The following is a 17,770-nucleotide window of genomic DNA, read 5'->3' on the forward strand; positions in this document are numbered from 1 at the left end:
ATATATTTAAAGATATTTAAAAGGAAGTTTATAAAAATATTTTTTTTTACTTTTAAACCTTTTTTATTATTGTAAATTTTACAAATTGCTTTAAGAAAACTTATAATTTTAATCTACATTTACTAATTATCTTGAAAATTAACAGTAATATATTTAGTAGTATAAAAAGATTTATTCATGTTTTTGATAATATATCAAAATTTTTTCTCATATATTATATTAAATATCTTTCAAAGTAGTTGTTGAGTTTTTACAAAAATTACAAAAAGTTTTCAAAAATGGGTTTTAAATTTATTTATTTTTAGAAATAGTAATATTTTAACTCAAATAAGTGAGCATGTTTGTAATCATAAAATTATGTTCATAAATTTGAAAACAAAGCAATAAAAATATAAAATCTGTTGTTTAACAAGTAAAACATCATAATTTTTCATGCTTTTATCTAAAAGGTGCCAAAATAAAAAGATAGTTATATTAGTGTGTATGTTGACATTGTTATACGTTATTAGCTAAAAGTAAATCCACTTAATAAACATAGTAAAAAATAACCTTTTATTCTACTAAGGTTTTTATTGCTAACTATGGATAATAATGGACATACTAGGAGTAACCTAAGTGCTAAATGTTTTATTTGTGATGTTTGCAAGAAAAGTTTTAAAATTAAGTCACGTTTTACAGTTCACCAAAGAGTTCATACGGGAGAAAAGCCCTACAAATGTGAAGATTGTGATAAAAGTTTTACGCAAAAATGCAGTTTAACAAGACATATATTGTTACAGAGGGGAAAGAAAGAGTTTCAATGTATTGTTTGTTTGAAGGAATTTGCACGAAAAAGTGGTTTAAATCGACACATGGTTACCCACACTAAAGAAAAAGACTTCAAATGTAACCAGTGTGATAAAAGTTTTACTCAGAAGAGTAGTGTAAAGAGTCATATGTTGATTCATACAGAAAAGGAAGATTTTCAATGTGAATTTTGTAAGAAGAAATTTTCTTTCAAAAGTAGTTTGAAACGTCAAATGTTGACTCATTCCAAAATAAAAGCTCATGAATGTGATATTTGCATGAAGAAATTATCAGAAAAAAGTAGTTTAGTCAGACATTTTAGAATTCACTTAGGAGAAAAACCTTATGGTTGTGCAAATTGTGGAAAGTGGTATACTGATGTTTCTGATCGATCTAGGCATATAAAAACTCTCCATAAGGAACTAAGTAAAGAACAACAATCAGCATTGAAATGCAAAATTCAAAGAACAATTGTTTATGACTATCTCAAAGCAATATCTGAACACAATTCTAAATATCTCTAATGTTAGCAGTATGTTTTTTATTAAACTAGTAAATACTAGAAAACATTGAATACTTGTTAAATGATGAATAAATTCGTATAAAAAAACATTATACTGATTTAAAGTGATTAAATTTTGTGTATTTTATAAATTGTTTTGTGTACTAGATGTATGTTTTATAAAACAATAGTCTCTTAAATTCATATATATCATAAATACTTGATAATAGTTTTACGACTAAACTGAAAAGGTACGTAAGCTCTAAAAACAGTAATTGTAATGTTTACAACACTTCTATTTTTTTTTCGATGTTAATTAAGCTTTTTAAGCTTATAAATTTAATAATAAAAAAACATTGATTAGAAGTTTTGTAAAATTTTAGTCCGGAATAAAAAAAAACAAGTATTTTAAAAAATACTAGTTACGACTTAATTTAAAAGGTTAATTAATAACTTTTACCTTAGTTTTTGAATTATAGTAATTATAATAAGCGATAATAATAAAGGAATAAAAAGTAAGTTGAAAGGTTAAAATAAAATAAAGCAGGTTAAGTGTTCGAATATTCTATTCTTTTTATGATAATTTTTTTATCTTAGTATTGAAAAACGTTCGTTTTAGAATAGTCTTTTTTTTTTTTGAAATTGCACACTAACACTTTGTAACAATTCAACAGTGTTTTTTGCAGTCGAAAGCTGCTAACAGTCGGTCAATATTTTAGTGTAATTCTACCACAATGAAAAACAATTACCAGGAAATTTATTGATTGCAAACAAGTCTAATTATCTAAATTTTTTATTTTGTAAACTAACTTTGTATAGTTTTTTTTTAAGCTAAATATGAAATACATTAGTTATACTTTTTAACAACTACTACCACAAATTTAAAATATATAAAAGTTCGACATATTTTTAAAGAAGTTTAGAGAAGGTTTGTTAATTATCCAACAAATTAAAAGAATTTGTTCTTTAACTTGTGTTTACGCGCTGTATAAACACAAATTTAATACATTTTTTCACATAAAAAGCCCGAACAGAGATTTTTTTATGTATATACTAGTTTTATATTATCTTTTAGATTTGTTAATGCTTTTTTAAGATTTATTTAGAAAATTTAGTTTGTTTTCTTCGAACTTTAATCTATTTTTGTTTTATGTTTTCCAATTAATATCTAATATTTAAGTATGAAGTAGTTTTTAAATAGATTTATGTAAAAAAACTCTAATATTTTTTTTTTGTGTATTGCTATATTAAGCGTCGGCTGTAATTTCCAAGGTCGCTTATGATTAGCTACTATTTTAATTATTTTTTTTGAATTATAAGTAAGAAAACTTTTTTCTGTTTATTTTTTATATATTAGGGTAAGGTTGTAATGGGATAAAGGTATAAATGTTTTTGATATTCTGTTGTATTGTCAGCTTACCTCTTTTGCATAATGTTATGAAAAAAAACATTTCCAAAAACTCACAACTGCAGCCGACCCACATTAAAATAAACAAAATGGTCAGTTTACATAAGTAAAGAGACTCTATTATAAATTAAGTTTTTCATTTTGATTAATATACCTTTATCTGAACTTTATAAAAAACTTTGTCGCAATAGTATTTTTTTTTATTTTTATAACTATTTGCATAATGTTTTTTCAGCTATTCAGAATATTTTAGTAGCGTTTGTCGTTGCTTTGTTTTATTTCCAGATTTTTCTTTAAACATATTAACACAAATTTAAGTAAAATTTCTTTCGATTATAGCTTTAAATATTTGAAAGTTTGTCAGATACATGTTTTTTTTTTAAGAATTTGAATTTGTACACTAAACAACTTTTGTTGTGATTGAGTATCAGATCTTTCAATTTTTTTTGACATCGGTTTTAAAACAAATATAATTTTTTGATTTGTTTTACTATACTTTGACTTCGATAACGTTTTTAATTTTTATTTTTCAAACACACGTTATATATCTTTATTGTATGATAGATTTGAGACTACCGGGAACTCTTGAGGTCTTTATACCTTAGGTTTGTTTAAGTTATTATTGTGAAAAATTTAGTTTGACTTTCAAATTTAAAATATTAAAAAAAACTTAGGAGTATTAATACTAATAAATCATTTTTGAAACCTAAAATAACATGACATAACTTAATTTTAGTACTAGTTTTAAGAGAATTATTAAAATTAGTTATGTATATTAATGTATGTATTTGAGAAGTTTAAATGAAATAGTTTTTTTTTATTATAACAATTAAGGCCACAGCGAATAAATAGAAAAAATATATCAAAGAAAATAATATAGCAAAAAAAAGCTAGAGTTTAAAAAAAACATTATTATCAAAACTTAAACAAATGTTTGTTATAGAAATAGATATTTTTTATAATAAAAACAATAGAATAACGTTTTAAATTAAGTAAAACAAAAGCTGCATTGTGTATTGTTTATTGAACGACAAAATTGTTCTAAAACATTTGATTCTGGGTACATTCATTGTTGTACAAAAGAACATTTCAGTCATCGAGTTGTACACCAAGTCGTATAGTTAAGAGCATATATTACTTGACATTTTTTTTTATAAACAGGTTTTTAATAAATATAAACTTTCAATACCATCAAAACCAAGTTCAAAGTTTTTAAAAATTACACAAGCAAATTTATTAAAATAAGTGAGAATATATAATTAAACATCGTTTTTGTTTGTTACTTCTCCTAATATTTTACAGGAGTCACATTAAAAACCAGCCTAAACAGTGTCCCTGTTTTTAATAAAAACGTATTTTTTATAAATGATCAATGTAAATATCAATAATCAAAAAGTCCCTAACAAGATTAAAAACATTTATAACAAGTATTTATGTCTTATTCCAAAACTTCAACACAACACTATTAAGGTTTTAAAAACATCTATTATACAAGTAAATAACTAAGACACATGAGGGTTACTATTTACTAATTTGTAGTAGTTTTAAAATGATTTGGTTATTTTTAGTTATATGATGATATACAGAAATTTTTCAGATTTATTTTGAACATTTTTTTTTTGATAGAAACATTTGCAAAAATTTTAAAGATACTTACTAAAGTATTCAATTTATTTTATTTTAATACGTGATGTCTAACAAACTTAGATGAAAATTTTCAAAACAAACAATTTTTTTTAATAGTTTTTATTAATGGTAAGTAATCATTCAAAAATTAAATATTTTTTAATTTAAATGAAGTACATCAATCTCAGTTATTTTACATTGATAAACATAACTTTTAGCATTTAAGATTAAATTATGTTAAATATTTATCAAAAAGAAAATTAATGAAGTTGTTAAAGGTGTTTCTTATGATAATTGCAAGAAAACTTTTAAAACTAAATCTTGTCTGAAAGTTCACAAAAGAATTCATACTGGAGAAAAACCATACAAATGTGAAATTTGTCATAAAAGTTTTAATCAAAAAGGTAATTTTACAAAACACATGCTGGTACATAGTGAAATAAAAGACTGAAAAATCTAACTTAAAAAGACACTTAGTTATTCACACTAAAGATAAGAATTTTAATAAAACTAAAAATTAGGTGATTTTTAAACACTAGTTAAAGTTTAGTTTAAGAGAGTTTTTCTAAACTAGTTTTATAGTTTGTTAGGTTTTATAACTATAAGAACTTATAAAACTAATAAAGTAAAATATTAGAGATGTTATAAATAAATGTAGCAAGGAAACTTTTTCATTTAAATTGAAATGTTCAAACACTTTATACTTATCTTCTTTAAAATTTTTATTCTTAGTTTTAGAAAAAAAGTAGGTTATTAACGTAAATCAATTACGTTTGTTTTCGGTTATTATGCACAAAATTTACTAAGTAAGATATTTAAAAAAAAATCTATTAAATGTTTTCCTATCTTTAATCAAACGTTTATAAATGGTGAAGCACTACTTTTTATAGTTTATTTAATAAAATATTTATTAAATGATGTTAATATTTACAATAATGCTTGATTATTATAAGTAAAAGTAGTTTTTATACAAATGTTATAACTAACCAATTAGTATAAATGTATAAAAAAAACATTCAGCTTTTTTCACTAAGAAATATTGTTAGTGTTGATTAATTTTAGCCAGAAAATATAATTTGAAACTAAAGCAAACAACTGTTTAAGTTATCGTTAGTAAATAGATACTATCTACCATATAATGAAAATAAAAATCTTTAAAAATATTAAGTTTAAGTGATGTGCAAATAAGTAACAATTCATAATCTTTTTGTGAAAAATTAATATATTCTATTACTTGTAATCAATAATTTATACTAGGAGGTAAACAAAACTATATAAACATTTTGCTTCAAAAACAAACGAGTAAATAAACTAATTAAGTGATAAATGAGAGTATGAATAAATATAAAGTAATCAATAATTAAATCTAAATTAAAATTAAAGGAAACAAAATAGTTAGTTAAACTAATAAGAGAACTTTAAACACATTTTATTAATTTTGATAAACCTTCTAACTTGACAAGGTCAAAAAATTATTGCGAAAAAAAAATATTTTGAATCTAGGTATTATAAACTTTTTGCTTACTGATTAATATTTATTTAATTTTCGGCTATTCTGAATTTTTTAGTAGCGTTTGTCTTAACTTTAGGATTTACTTTTTAAAATTTCAACACATATTTAGGTAAAAAAAATCTATCCTAGTTTTAAATTACTTGGAAGCTTGTCCGATATAGATTAATTTATAGAAGCAGTTTAATTTGTTTATTATATAAATTTTATTTAGTTCTGGTATTAGGCCTTTTAACTGTACTTTTAATACTGATTTTAAAACAAATATAATTCTCAGAAATCTTCATTGTACGTTTACTTTGTTAAGACTTTTATTTATTTTTCTCAAACACACGTGATATGTCTGCAATATGCAGAAGTTTTAAAACTACCTAGAACTTCTCAGGTCTTGTTTAGGTCATTGGCTCATTGCCATGTATAGTTTAATTTGATTATCAAAATTGGAATATTTATTTAAAAAAGTCAATAATTTTAAAATTAATTACTAACAAGTTAGATTTTAACCCTACAATAACATGAAACTATTTAGTTTTAATACCGATTTTTAGAAAATGTTTAAATATAATTAATTTTATTAAGTCCGTTATGAGTAGCTTAACTGATATGGTCAGTCTTTGTAAAATTAAAAAATCAAAGCCAAAAAGTTTAAACATAACAAATTTTTAAAATATGTGCTAGAATCTGTTTTAATGGAGCTCAATTTTTAATTATCAAAAAGTAATGTTTGTTATAGATGAAGTTTTTCTTTTAATTAAAAAAATAATGATTTTAACTAAGTAATAACAATTAAAGCAACTATGTATAATCCAGATATATAGCATAGATTTTTTAATAGTTTCTTATTAAAAACAGGCTATTAATAGTTATAAAATTTTTTAGCAAATTTTAGCAAATTAAGTGATAATATCTTACTAACCATCGTTTTTTGTTGAAACTATTTTTCTTAATATTTTATAGGGGTTGCTCGAGTCTAAACAGTTTCTTGTCTTACATATAAATGTATTTTTTTCCTCAACAAACAATTTTCTGCAATACTTATACCCGGTTTTCAACGTTCTATTTAAACAGTTTGTTGCTTTGCTTTTAGCCAAAATACTTAAAAATGTCATCCCTAGATTAATCAACCCTAGATTAATAGTAATAAAAAGAAGTGTCTATGTTTTTTCCAAAATTAAACCACAAAATTAATAAAGTTTTTGAAACATCTTTATACAAGTTAATAACTAAGACACATGGTTGTTGCTTTTTACTAGTTTGTAGTAATTTTCAAATAATTCGGTTATCTTTAGTTTTATGATGATATACATAATTTTTTAGCTTTCTTTTAAACAATAAATAACTTTAATTCGAGAATAAAATTTTAGCAAAGCTTCACACTGCTAACAGATTGGCTACTAAACCTGAATCTTGGAATTTGAGAAATCTAAAAGAAAATTTAAAACCTGGAATTATGAGAAATATTACTAAAATACCTAAAATTTTATACTATTTTAGATCTTAAGTAATAGAATTTCAATTTAACACGATATATGTCTATAATATCGACAAAAATTTTTTATCTTTATCAAAACTTTTTATATCTAAAAGCATATTTAAAGTAGCTTTACAGTATCTTTTAAATGTTGCGTTACCAATTAACACGGTCTTTTACTTTGAATTTAAAATTACACTAAAAGTAGAGTTACTTTAAAAAACTTTAAATAAATTCTGAAATAAATTTATCAAAAACCGGTGGCCACCTTGGTTATATCAATGTATATTAAGTTTTAAAAAAATATATAAAGTTTATAATAAACCTTACTAAAATAAAACTTAAATTAGAATACTAAAAAAAACTTAGTCTATAGTTGACAAATAAATGATAGACAAAAATATATCCAGGTTTTTTATTTTTATTAAAATTCTTTGATTAAATAATGTTTTTGTTTAATTCATAACTATAATTAGTATTGAAAGGCACTTATAAAAATTTAACATAATTATTAACTTTTTGTGTAAAAAAATATTATTACATCTATGTTAGTTTAATTGTTTAAAAAATTTTATAAAAATTTTTATTAAGTCATTTTTGAAAAATAAGAGAACAAATTTTATTTTAATTACTTTACTTGTTATGTTTAGAAGCTATAAAATAAATTCATGATATAAAAAACAAGCAAACAGCAATATCTATAAAATATTTTCCATTACCCTATTGCTTCTAAAAAACAACAGATATTAATTTACTACAAACTTTATATTCCACAATTTAACTTTTAAGGTTAATTAATTTAACAAAAGTTCAGCTAGATTATTTAAATCTATGGACAATTTTGGTCAACTGAATAGTAAAATATAGGCTAAAAGTATCAATTGTGATACTTGCAAGAAATACTTCAAAAGTTAATACTATTTTAATAGTCACAAAAGAATTCATAGTGAAGATATTCAATACAACTGTGATGTTTGTAATAAAACATTAATTACAAAAGTAATTTTATAAGATACATGTTGGTACATAGTGATAAGAAAGAATTTAAATATATGGTTTCTTAGAAAGAATTTACATAAAAGCAAGTATTAAAACAGCAAATTGTCACTAATACTAAAGATAAAAACTTTAAATGTAACATTTTTTGACAGAAGTTTTACTCGAAAAGGATATGTTAAGACACATATGTTAGTTCAAACTGGTAAAAAAAAAATTCAAAGTGTAGATTGTAAGAAGTTAATATAGTTATAGAATTAGTGATTTTAAAATTAGATAAATGACATGTTTACAAATCATCAAAAGATATTCATAAATCATAATTAGAGCAAAAAATATAAAACAGTTATAAAAGAATAAAAAATCTTATTTTTTTAATGCTCAACTCTAAAAGGTTACAAAGTTAAAATGTAATTAGATTAATCTTTATGTTGACATTATCATATGTTATCAACTAAAAGTAAATATCAATAAATAAAAAAGAATATTTACCTTTAGTTCTTATAAGGATTTAATTACTTACTATGATTAATAATGGACCGTCTGGAAGTAACTTTAATGCTAAATGTTTCAGTTGTGATATTTGCAAGAAAAATTTTAAATGTAAGTCAAAATTTACAGTTCACCAAAGAGTTCATACGGGAGAAAAGCCCTATAAGTGTGAAAAATGTGGGAAAAGTTTTGCTCAGAAAGGCAGTTTAACAAGACATATGCTGGTACATAGTGGTAGTAAAGAATTTCAATGTCATGTTTGTTTAAAAGAATTTGCACATAAACATCATTTGAAAAAGCACATGGTTACTCATACTAAAGAAAAAGCATTCAAATGTTATTTGTGTGACAAAAGTTTTACAGTAAGAAGTAGTGTAAAACACACATGTTACTTCATACTGGAATAAAAGAACATCAGTGTGAAGTCTGTCAGAAGAAATTTTCAAAAAAAAGTAATTTGAATCGTCATATGTTGACCCATAATAAAGTAAAAGCTTATGAATGTGATATTTGCAAAAAAAAATTCAGTCAGAAAATTCATTTAGTTGAACACTTTAGAATTCACTTAGGGGAAAAACCTTATGGTTGTGCAGAATGTGGAAAATGGTTTACTTATCCTGCTAGTCGTAATCATCACGTACGTACTCATCATAAGGAGATTAGTAAAGAACAACAATCAGAACTGAAATGTAAAATACAAAGAACAATCGTTTATGACTATCTAAACGCAATATCTGAATACAACTCTAAATACAATTGTTATTAGCATTTTGTACTCTAATAATGACTCCTTGTTCCTAAAAGCTAGATTGCGGTTTATAAAATCTTTAAATACACTCTATAGTGTTATGTACTGTTTACAGATTTGCATCATCCTACGTTGCACTAGCTTTTTTTATTCTTTTTTAATGTTTAAAGAGTCAGTTATAAAAAACGAAATCCATAAAAAAATATAAAAACTTAAAACTTTGTTTATATATACTTTTTTCATAACCTTTTTTGTTAAATAGAAGTATTCAAGTAAATACAAGCCATGAAGTCTCATAAATAGATTTTTTTTTTAATGATTTTATATTGTATATGTTTTTTTTTTGTTGAAGTTTGTTTCTTTTAGGTTAATAATAACTTTTTTGATAACATCTACGAACTAATCGTAAGGAGTTAAATAAAGAAACAGCAATCAAAACTTAAGCTCAAAATTTAAAAAGTATCTTACAACAATATCTGAACACAATTCTAAATATTTTTTTTTAAAGCGGTTTTTTTTTCATTTGACAATTTAATATGAGAAAACTTAAAAATTTTGTTAAGTGATGTATAAATAAGTATCAAAATATATATATATATATATAATACTGATAAACAATGCTATTCTTTTTTGTGTAAATTTATTTGTTCCATGTTGTAGGTTCATATTCGAAAAAGAATCTTTGGAATCGATAAAAGTCATTAATTTATATATTTGTTGTTTTTTTTTAATTAACTTCAAAATGTACGTAAGCACTAGTGACAGTAACTTAAACGTTTGTAGAATTTTTAGTTCTCGTTAATTATTGTTTGTTTAATTATTTGAATTTATATACTTTTAATATTATAAAAAATTGATAAAACTAAAAATAAGGTAATTTTAAAACACTAGTTACAAAATTTACGAGAGTAATTCATAACTAGTTTTTTGTTTGACTATTGTAACTATCAGAACTTAAAAAATTTAATAAATTAATAATAATAAATACATCAAGATTTTATAATTGAATATAGCAAGGATGCTTTTTGCTTAAATTAAAATGTTTAAACAATTTATGGTTTGATATTTTATTTTCTTAGTTTTAGAAAATAAGTTAGTTATAAGTGTAGATCAATTATTTTGCTTTCGGTAATTGCGCACAAAATTTTCCGACTAAAATAATTCTTAACTAAGTTAAACTAAATGCTTTCATATCTTTAATCAAACGCTTTAGAGCACTACTTTTTATTATTATTTATTAAAATATTTATTAAATAAAGTAAGTATCTACGATAATGCTTGATTTTTGTAGTATAAGTAGGCTTATATTAATGTAATAATTAATAAATAACTTATACTAGAAGCTAAATAAAACATTATCAACAAAATATTGTGAGAAGTATTAATTTTAAATCTAAACGTTACTAATTATTTGCTTAATGTTTATTATTTATTTATTTTTAAGCAATAAGAAGCGTTTGTCTTAATTTGAGGTTTCACTTTTAATAATTTCAACACACATTTAGGTAAAGAAAATTCGATCCCAGTTTTAAATTATTTAGAAGTTTATCTGACATAGCTTCTTTTATAGAACCAGTTTAATTTGTGTACTATACAATTTTTATTTAACTCTAGTTTTAGGCCTTTTAAATGCACTTTTAATACTGATTTCAAGACAAATATAATTCTCAGAGTATTTCATTGTTTGTTTATTTCGATAAGACTTTTTTTTTTCCTCAAACACACGTGATATGTCTGCAAAATATGGTAGTTTCAAAACTATCGTGAACTTTTCAGGTCTTTATACTTTAGTCTTGTTTAGATTATTGCCATGTATAATTCAATTTGATCATCAAACTTAAAATAATTATTTCAAAAAATCATAAGTTTTATAATTAATACTAACAATTTAGATCTTAACCTAAAGCAATATGAAATGATTAAGTTTTAATGCAAATTTTTAGAAAACGTTTAAATATAATTATTAAGCTTAACGGACATGGTCCGTCCGTTAAAAATCAAAGCTGCAAAGATTAAAAACAAGAAATATTTAAAAGAATTTGATATGCTAAAACAGGAGTCGGCAGGCAGTTGTAGCTCGCGGGCCAAATTTCATGCTTTCAAAATCTTCGCGGGCCACAGTTTTAGATTTAGTGATAATTGAATAATCTTTAGGATTTAGTTTTAATCATTCCAAACTTAGTTTTATATTTACCACTTTATTACTTTAAATGACTTTAAGCTACACAAAGAATGCCTAAAATTAAGTTATTTTTAAATGTTAAAAGGTGGTTCGTTAAGTTTTTGATATATAAGTATTAATGGGAATAGAACTTACATTATATAATATACTTAAGTCTTAACAAAATATGTTTTATTTTAAACATTAGATGAGTAAAACTTAATATTTTAATTTCACTACTTACAACCTAACTTTCTATTAAAACTGACCTTAAAAAATATTTATGGTAATAAATTATACAATATTTATATTATGAACCGTCTTTTAACATTTTAAAAAATGTTAATTTTGAAAATAGTTTTTGCGTCTTAAATAGTTTACACTCTTTTGAAAATTCAGTAATTATTAGTTCACTAAAAAAAACAATGTCTGTTTATACTCTTTATTTCTGTTTATTTTTTAAGATAATCAGTGCTTGAATGCATTATTAAAATATTCTATCAAAAATAAATTATTAACACGGTTGCTACTTTAAAAGCAAATACGTCTAAAAAGTGAAAGTTAAAATAGCTATAAACTTTCTGTAAAACATGTCTTAAATACATTACTTAAATATCATTATTACAAAAATATTACAATTAGTAAATTAAATTATAGACATAAAAACTATTCTGAGAATTTAAAGATTTATTCAAAGTGTTTAATAAAGAAAGTTTTAGATACACCTGAGTTTTAAAAAAATTTCTTAAACAGCTTTAACCTAGTCTTGTAACAATATGGATATTTCGTTGTTTTTAATAATCGCGAGGGGCGTTTGACAACTGTTTATCAAATCAATATATAATAAAACTTTAAGAATGTTTGTTATTGCGCTCAGTCAAGCCATAAGACCGTGCGAGAGGCACATGAATTGATTATAAGAACTTTTTCATTATTTTCATTTTATAAGATCTTGATGTTTATTTGCATTATCGTATTATATTGTGCTTAGTTTAGCCATCGTTGTACATGAAGCACATCATATATTAAGACTCTGTATTATAAGTAAGACCTATTTTGTTTTTAAGATTGTGACATTCAGACACTTGAAGAACATTACTAAGACATTTTAATTTGAAGAATTTGGTGTTTACTCGTTGTGTTTATATTCGCAGTTTTATTCTACTGATAAAATGGCTGTTTTGTCATTCTACTTTCTACTTATCATATTAATAACATATATTTTATAAACTCACTTCATTAAAGAAATTATTTATATTAACTTTATTACATACATACTAATAAATAAATTAAACCTAATGAGTAAGGTAAATTCAGTAAAAACCTTAAGAGCTAAACGCGCTAAGCGTTTAGCACAAAAAAAGGGAATTCCCCCAATTAAATGTAGTTTCTACCACAGGCCCTAGAGGACTACAGTCTGAGTCTCTAAAATTTTTAAACTAGTCTGTTTGTTTGGCAACCCTGTTTTAAAATAAAATTTACAAAATAAAGAAATATCGAAGTTCATTAACAGTTTTAACTTAACAGTGAATTAATTATATAACTAAAAAAATTCTTATAATTTATCTTGAGTAGACAGTTTGTTTTTAAACATTTTTAACAAATGTATAAAAAATATTAAGCTATCAATGAAATAGAAAAACCTATTTTTATTAAGCATTATAGTAATTGTTTATCTGCAAAAAATACTTCATTAAAAAAGAGCAAATGTGAATTATAAGACAAGCTATAAGAACTATAATTCGTTAAATTGGAGCTATTGGGAAAAACAAAAAAAAAAAAAATTAACCACTTAAGTCAGTTAAAAAAACCCACGTGATTATTTTCAGTAACTACAGACTGATCAGAAAAAACTTTCAAGGCAAACTATAAAATAGCAATAGTAATTACTATTAGATACAGTTTAGTGTTGAAAATTTTTTTAGATAATTTGTGTTGGCGTAAATAAAACATTTTTGTTTATTTTCTCATTTTCTAAACGAAGTCGTGTTTAGGAAACGTCTGAAGATTATTAAGCCGCATAAACCAAATTAGGACTTAAATAAATCTGATAAGATGAGAGCCCTGAAACAACAGTTGTTGCTTACTTTAGAATTTTTATTAAAGATAGTTATACTAATTTTGACATTTTAGAAGAATTTCTAGGTTTAGTTCCATTACAAAGCACAACAATAGATAGAGACATTTTAAAAGCAAAGGGGCAATGCACCAATTTAAAAAAATTTTATAGTACAACAGAGAAGAACAAAAAATTAAGTTAAAGGTAAAAAACTGTCTTTAACAGTATGGAAAAGTTTAAAAGATACTGTTAAGCTATTTTAAATGTATTTTTTGATAAAAAAATATTTATACGGTAGATATTTTGTTTCAAATCGAAATTTCATTACTTTACATGTAAAAATTGTTTTCATGTAAAATTGTTCTAGTTTTTTCAATAGTTCTCAAATTCAAGGCTTTTTCAGCCTTGTTAAGTATAAATTGTTAAATTCAAAGCTTTTCCGTGTTTTTTTGGCAACACTTATTGTTCAAACTTATATGTATACAATTAATGCAAATAATAACTAAAATTATATCAGCTGCAAGATTTAAAATTTAAAATATGTTTTAATTGAAACCAACACTGTGAGTTGAACAAAACATACACCATAAATATAATATACAACTCTTGAAAGCAAAAACTTAGTCCGAAAGACCAAAACTTGCCTAATGTTTTAGCATACAAAAAGCAATTCAAGCTAAAAACTTAAAAAAGACTAAATTTGCCTGAGATTTAAAGTTTTCAAATAGTCATAGTCTGAGTGTGACAATTTTTGGTTGTTTAGTTGATGGAATTTGAACTACTATGATAAAAAATGTACAAACTTAATAACTTAACATTTCTAAATATAATTTGTATTAAATAAGTAGTTCCAGTTTGTTGAAGTTTGAATAATAACCTTGTTATATATATATATATATATATTATTTAAAGGAAACGAACGATTTTAAAAATAGTGGTACATATGTTTCGTAAAGCTTTAGTCATCAGCCAGTTTTTATACTGAACTTTTTTAATGCACAATATTACGTCATATTGTTTTTTTGTTATTTTTTTGCATAACTTTTGCATACATGTTTATTACAGTGCTTTTAATTTTGAACTTAACTGGCTGATGATTAAAGCTTTATGAAACATATGTACCAGTACTTTCAAAATCGTACATTTCCGATGAATTATTTAAAAGCCCTTCAAATGGGTTATGTAGAAGGTGTTCAAGTTTTAATAATAACCTTAATTAACTTATATACTTTTTCCTTGTTTCAGCAAAAAAATTGGTATTAAAATCACTAAAAATTTCTGGAAATTATATTACCGTACCTACTGAAAACTTAAGTCTAATAAAAAACGCATATAAATCAGTACTTTATGAACAAGGAAACCTGTGGCAAAAGAAGAGAGCAAATAACACCAGCTCTCTTTTTGATGTAGCGAATTGAATTAGTAGTTCATTTTTTGTTAGATGGGTTTAAAAATATCTTTGGTTTAGAAAGAGTTGGGTTGTACAGGGACGCTTGTCTAGCTGTACTGCCAAAATCTTAGGGCTTTAAAGTTGAAAGGCTAAAAAAACAAACGCACGCCTTCTTCAAGTTTATAAGATTAAGAGTCACTATGGAATCACCAATGTTGACTGATTACCTGGATGTAAAGCTTTACTTGTATGATTACTTCTATATGCCTTATAAAAATAAAAACGCAAAAATTATGTATAAAAATAAATGTTCTAGCTACTCAAAAAGTAATTAGTCGACATTTAAAAAAAAATCAAGCAACAAAGAAAACTTTTTAAAGACAGAACAAGATTATGAATTCATAACGAAAAATGCTATTACACTGATAAACTTAAGTTTGAAGCAACGGAACAAAAAAACAAAACGACCGATAAAAATAAAAGGAAGCGAAATATAATTTGGTATAATCCCCTATTCTGTACTTCATTCAAAACAAATATAGGCAGAAAATTTATAAATCTAGAAAAAATTTTATAAAAATATAAGTAGATTTTATTCAGAGATAAGCTATATAACTACACTAATTGTGAAAAGAATGTTGTGTACAGCTTTTATGCTTCTGTATGTAGCAAATAACTATTCAAAAAAGTTAAACGATTGATCTATACAAAGTTTTATAGCACTGTAGAGTTTTACAAACTCTTTAAAAAATAAAAAAAGCCAAGTTTTTTTTTCCTGCTGATAGAAATATAATTTTTTTTTCAACTAACTTTAAATTTAATAAGTTGTGTAAAAAACATAATGATTTAAATATCTAAACATCTAAAACATTATTTTAAAACACGTCTTAGTTTATCAAAACTTAGGATATTTGTAAAATTATAAATTTAGTTTAGTCATTTTTCTATAGGTCATAAAATGAAAGAGTGTATATGAACATTATTTCGTAAAATAAAAGAAAGTAATATTCTAAGAAATGTAAGTTTTGTTGAAGAAATAATATCTAAAATACTATAATAACATTTAACTAAGTATTTAAATTAATATACTTGTTTTATATTATTTATTTATGATTTGAGTTTTCTTGGAAAAAAAAAGTGTATTAAAAACAAAATTTATAAACATTTAAATACAAAAAGGGAGAGAATTTTTCACTTTTAGTGAGAGCAGAGAACTCTCCTCAGCTACATACTCTAGATGCCTTGAATGTATTCAAGGCCTTATGCATTCAAGGCCCAGTTTATGTAAGCAGAAAAAGTTCGTATACCAAACTAGAATTTTTAATTTCTTATAAAAAGTACATCTAAAGTAATTGGTTTCTCGTAAAATATTTAAAAACTATAGTTTAATCTTAGTTTGATTTTAATCTAACAAACTCTATTAGTAGAGCAAAGTTATTTAACATTAGTAGGATTACTTTTAAACTTGATAATTACGTCAATTTATATTATAAAACTTAAAACTTCAGTATAGTTTTATTTCTTTTTCAATTCATTTTTTTTTAGTAAAATAAAGTTTTGAATAAGACATAATTCTAAAGTACTTAAATAAATTAAAAAAAAATTAAATGTGTCCTGTTACAATTTTTTTAAATATAAGGAATAATATTAGTATTAACTATTACAAATAAATTTGAAAAACTTTTATCTCGTTTTATATTTTAAAATATATAAAATATTTGCATATTTAAGTTGTTTATACGGATACTTTAGAAATTATGTAAAATAAAGTGTGTTGTATGCTTATTTCTTTTTTATTTTATAACAAAAAATAAAATTTTTGACCATGAATTATTTAATTTGTTACAAAAAAATTTATTAGAATAAATTAACAACATTAGAAATACCAGAAGTATTTAGTTTAGTTAATTTATTTAGATTAAATTTGAATAATTCTGGTTGAACTTACGATGTTCAAAATGGGTTGAATATGTAAATTGTTTAGATATATTAAGTCTTAGATGTAAGTTTAACTCAATTTTTTTTAATCAGATAAATACTAGTTTTGATTGACTATTGTATAAAGTTACTTTGATTAATTTAGAAAACTTTAGCTAATTTATATTAAAACTTTAATGCAAGGTGACCAAATAAAGTATACACCAAAAAAGGCACGATAATATAAAAATAAAGTAAAAGTCTTACGTACACAAGGTTGTTAAGCTTATATATTTCTGATAAAGTTATAGCTTATTTTAATTCTTATACTAAGTTTATTGTCATGGAAAAATAAAAATTTCTTTTACAAGTATACTTGAGTACTTATAAGAAAAAAAATCCATTACATTTATTAATAAACTTTTTAAGTACAACTTTTACTAATATTTTAATTAAATAGAAGAACATTTTTTTTTTGAAATGTTAAGAGCTGAAGAAATTAAAAAAGAATTATTGTATTTTTTTTATTGAACCTGGGTTATAGAGAAACTAGGATAAATTAAGATACAATTAATTTTTTTATTTTTACTATAGAGTAATATAAATTATTTAACATTTTCCTTCTTTGTGAAACACTATTGTGACCATAAGTGGGCATAAAATTTGTTTTACTGTGTACGCATAGTTTAAAAAAAAAAGTTATT

At 23.2% G+C, this 17,770-nt stretch overlaps 1 protein-coding gene across 1 annotated transcript; it reads left to right on the forward strand.

Annotated features, from left to right (window-relative positions):
- Nucleotides 1–581: 581 nt before the first annotated feature.
- On the forward strand, nucleotides 582–9,680 carry LOC145839313 (uncharacterized). Its single transcript, XM_082946907.1, has 5 exons — nucleotides 582–1,187; nucleotides 4,660–4,743; nucleotides 8,926–9,048; nucleotides 9,324–9,480; nucleotides 9,655–9,680. The coding sequence occupies exons 1-5, from the start codon at nucleotides 582–584 to the stop codon at nucleotides 9,678–9,680; spliced, it is 996 nt and encodes a 331-aa protein (XP_082803033.1).
- The last annotated feature ends 8,090 nt before the right edge of the window (nucleotides 9,681–17,770 follow it).

The sequence above is a fragment of the Thalia democratica genome, chromosome 6 (genome assembly GCF_965202585.1).
Source record: "Thalia democratica chromosome 6, ktThaDemo2.hap1.1, whole genome shotgun sequence".
NCBI lineage: Eukaryota > Metazoa > Chordata > Thaliacea > Salpida > Salpidae > Thalia > Thalia democratica.

What these genes read in the sequence shown, in the direction of transcription:
- LOC145839313 (XM_082946907.1), top strand. Translation starts at nt 582, where the DNA reads ATGGATAATAATGGACATACTAGGAGTAACCTAAGTGCTAAATGTTTT. An exon ending in TTTCTGATCGATCTAGGCAT is followed by an intron (nt 1,188 to 4,659) that starts ATAAAAACTCTC and finishes CTGAAAGTTCAC; the next exon opens with AAAAGAATTCATACTGGAGA. An exon ending in AAGGTAATTTTACAAAACAC is followed by an intron (nt 4,744 to 8,925) that starts ATGCTGGTACAT and finishes TTTACAGTTCAC; the next exon opens with CAAAGAGTTCATACGGGAGA.